Below are 2,770 nucleotides of genomic sequence, written 5' to 3' on the forward strand. Positions count from 1 at the left end.
GGGGGGGGGGGCTGGGCGGCGGTGGGGAAGGGGGGGGGGGGGGGGGGGGGGGGGGGGGGGGGGGGGGGAGACAACCTGGTTCCTAAGCCCCCCAGGAGCTGGGGTGGTCAACGGAGTGTTGGTTGCTGTGGCAACGGCCTTTCAGGTTTCTCCAGCAACTGAGAGGCTGCTGCCCCCACCGCCAGAGGCGGTGACAGCTGTGAGGGGGGAGGGACCGCCGCCATCAGCTATTCTCATGGCCCCCAGAGGGGAAGGGGAATGTTAGAAACAGCTCAGGGAGCAGCTGGCATTCTGGTCACCAGTGTCTCCATCAAGGTCTGGGGAGAGAACAAGGTCTCAGAGAATGTCAGGGGCGCTGGCGGGAGAGTGGAAGAGAGGTAGTGATGCTAATAAGCCGGACTGGAATTCAGGATACCTGAGTCTCCAACTTTCCTCCAACTACTAAAAAGGACTGTCCTGGGCCCTGCACAGGATAAGTTTGCTGTTCTCTATCCGGTGTTCCCTCCTAGGCATGTTTCAGTTCTGGATCGGGGGTGGGGGGGCTGATTGGAAGGAGACAGGGAGGAAAAGGACAAAAGGACCACAAACCCTGCCTTCGAGAACCTCCAGGTCTGAGGCAAGGATGTAGATGCAGACTGAGCACAGAGGCAAGGACGGGACTATAAGCAGGAGGTAAGGCAGCCAGCGGAGCAGGAAGGAGCTGGAGGGAAGAGGCTGGGGACAGCCACCATCAGGGCCAGCTTCCTAGGGGCAGATGGGAGGGACGGATCAGGAAGGAGGTGATTGCCGAGGCTCCTCCCCTTGGGAAGTCAGTCTCGGGACCCCCTGGATTTCCCATCCTCATCACTTTCTCCTTTCCCTCCTTCCCTCAGAGGTGGACGAAGACCGGGTCCCCAACCCGCATCTCAAGGTGAGCTGGCCCCTCCCACTCAGCCCAGCACAGAGAACCCCCAGACCCATTAGAAGAGTATTCCTCAACTCCCCCATCTGTAGGACCTTTAGTCTCCCTCTTTCTTGTACCCCACCCCCAACATGTTCTCGATTGGATGGACACACATGGTCCTCTACGTTCTCCCATACACGGTCTCCTTGCTCACCATCATGGGGGTGGGGGCCGAGGAAGCAGGAGTTTTCTTCCCCCGCTTGCTGAAGCCCACACCTACCCCCAGTCTCCATCCCAAAGCATGGCACGGCAGGGAGGAGGGCGAGAAGGGCGGACGCCCACCTGTGCTCTGTGCCCTTCACAGTCCACTTTGTCCATGTCTCCACGGCAACAGAAGAAGATGATGAGGACCACACCCACAATGAAAGGTTCGGAAGACCCTTCCCCGCTATGCCTGATGCTGAGCAGTGGCCCGGATGACCCCTTTGGAAGGAATCCTTGGGAAGTCATTAAATCTGCCTTTATTAAAGGAGAGTTGTTTGCTGGACCACCCGGGGCTGCATTCCAGCTCCGCCACCCACTAGCTGGGTGGCCTTGGAGAACCTGCTTAACCTACAGGGGCTCTGAATACTACCTCACTTTGGCAGTTAAATAAAGTATGTGAACTCACCCGGCATAGTGCACAGCACAGAGGAGGTACTCAAATATTTCTTGAATCTAAATTGAGTCTTTTCTCCTGCCCCCAAAGGAGACCAGGTATCCCAGAAAGTCAGGAAGATCTTTTGATCTTAAAGGCTCTTCCTTTCCCCTCCCTTACCTTTGAAAAAAGTACATTTTATTGTCTAGCTTTAGCCCCTCCTTACTGCCCAGCAGATGTCCCTCCTTGTTCAATCTCAGACAGGACAGTCAAACCACACGGGCAGTGTGTGCTGGCCCTCGAGTGGGGCTGTCAAATCTGAGGGTCCATGGAGGAGACTGGACAGTCACGTCCAATGCTCTCTCCCTTTCTGTTTGCCCTCAGAGCTCCAGATGATGGTTGAACATCACCTGGGGCAACAGCAGCAGGGAGAGGAGCCTGAAGGAGCCGCTGAGGGCACAGGGACACAGGAGTCCTGCCCACCTGGGATCAGAGACACAGCAGCGGAGTCGTGGCTGGGCACCTCTGGGAAAGCACACAGTACGTTCAGGCTGGGGAGGGACCAACCCCAGGGGAGGCCAGCCTTACCCGTTGTAGGGAGGGGCCTAGCAGTAGCCAGAAACTGTCCTGAGAGTATGGAATCTTTGCATGGATGGTGTGTGTTTGCATCTCTTTATCTTTCTTTACTGAATGACACCATCCCCTCCCAACTTGGACTTCAGAGCTCCCTATTGTATCGGGGGGAGCCCGCCAGAATGGGAGCAGCCTTCACGGGCTGGAATCCTGGCTCTGCCACTTTATCAGCCCAGAGGTCTTGAGCACCTTAACCTCAGTCAGTAAAGTGATAATGATGGCACCTATTGCATTGGGTTGTTTGTGAAAATTCAGTGAGACTGGTCCTTAGCCCAGCAGTGAACACAAAGTATGCAAGAAGTGGAACCTGCATGTCTGTGAGTCCTTATCCCAGATGTGGGCCAGAAGTCAGAATTTTTCCAGTTTTATGAAGATGACACGGTATATACACCATGTGTTCCATAGTACCCCCAGCAGAGCCCCCTGTAATCAAACACATGAATATTTCTGCAGGGAAATGAATGGTCACACTAAGTGGTATAAATAGGCTATCAAAAGCTCATCTCTGTTCAGGTCAGGTTTAGCCACACTTTGAGATCATACCCAAAATTTTAAGCTTTTTTTTTTTTTTTATTTTTTTTTTTTGCGGTACACGGGCCTCTCACTGTTGTGGCCTC

General features: G+C 54.4%; 1 protein-coding gene across 3 annotated transcripts in view; it reads left to right on the top strand.

Moving 5' to 3' along the window:
* Positions 1 to 2,770, top strand: part of PPP1R1A (protein phosphatase 1 regulatory inhibitor subunit 1A) — an 8,138-nt gene that overhangs the window by 4,000 nt on the left and 1,368 nt on the right. For 2 of the 3 annotated variants that reach the window (XM_024123096.3, XM_024123095.2), the window contains 3 exons: positions 873 to 910; positions 1,248 to 1,311; positions 1,905 to 2,060. In XM_024123096.3, the coding sequence (XP_023978864.1) occupies positions 873 to 910; positions 1,248 to 1,311; positions 1,905 to 2,060 (258 nt within the window). The remainder of the gene's footprint in view (positions 1 to 872; positions 911 to 1,247; positions 1,312 to 1,904; positions 2,061 to 2,770) is intronic. The other variant, XM_028486076.2, reaches the window with a different exon arrangement.

The sequence above is a fragment of the Physeter macrocephalus genome, unplaced genomic scaffold, assembly GCF_002837175.3.
Source record: "Physeter macrocephalus isolate SW-GA unplaced genomic scaffold, ASM283717v5 random_727, whole genome shotgun sequence".
NCBI lineage: Eukaryota > Metazoa > Chordata > Mammalia > Artiodactyla > Physeteridae > Physeter > Physeter macrocephalus.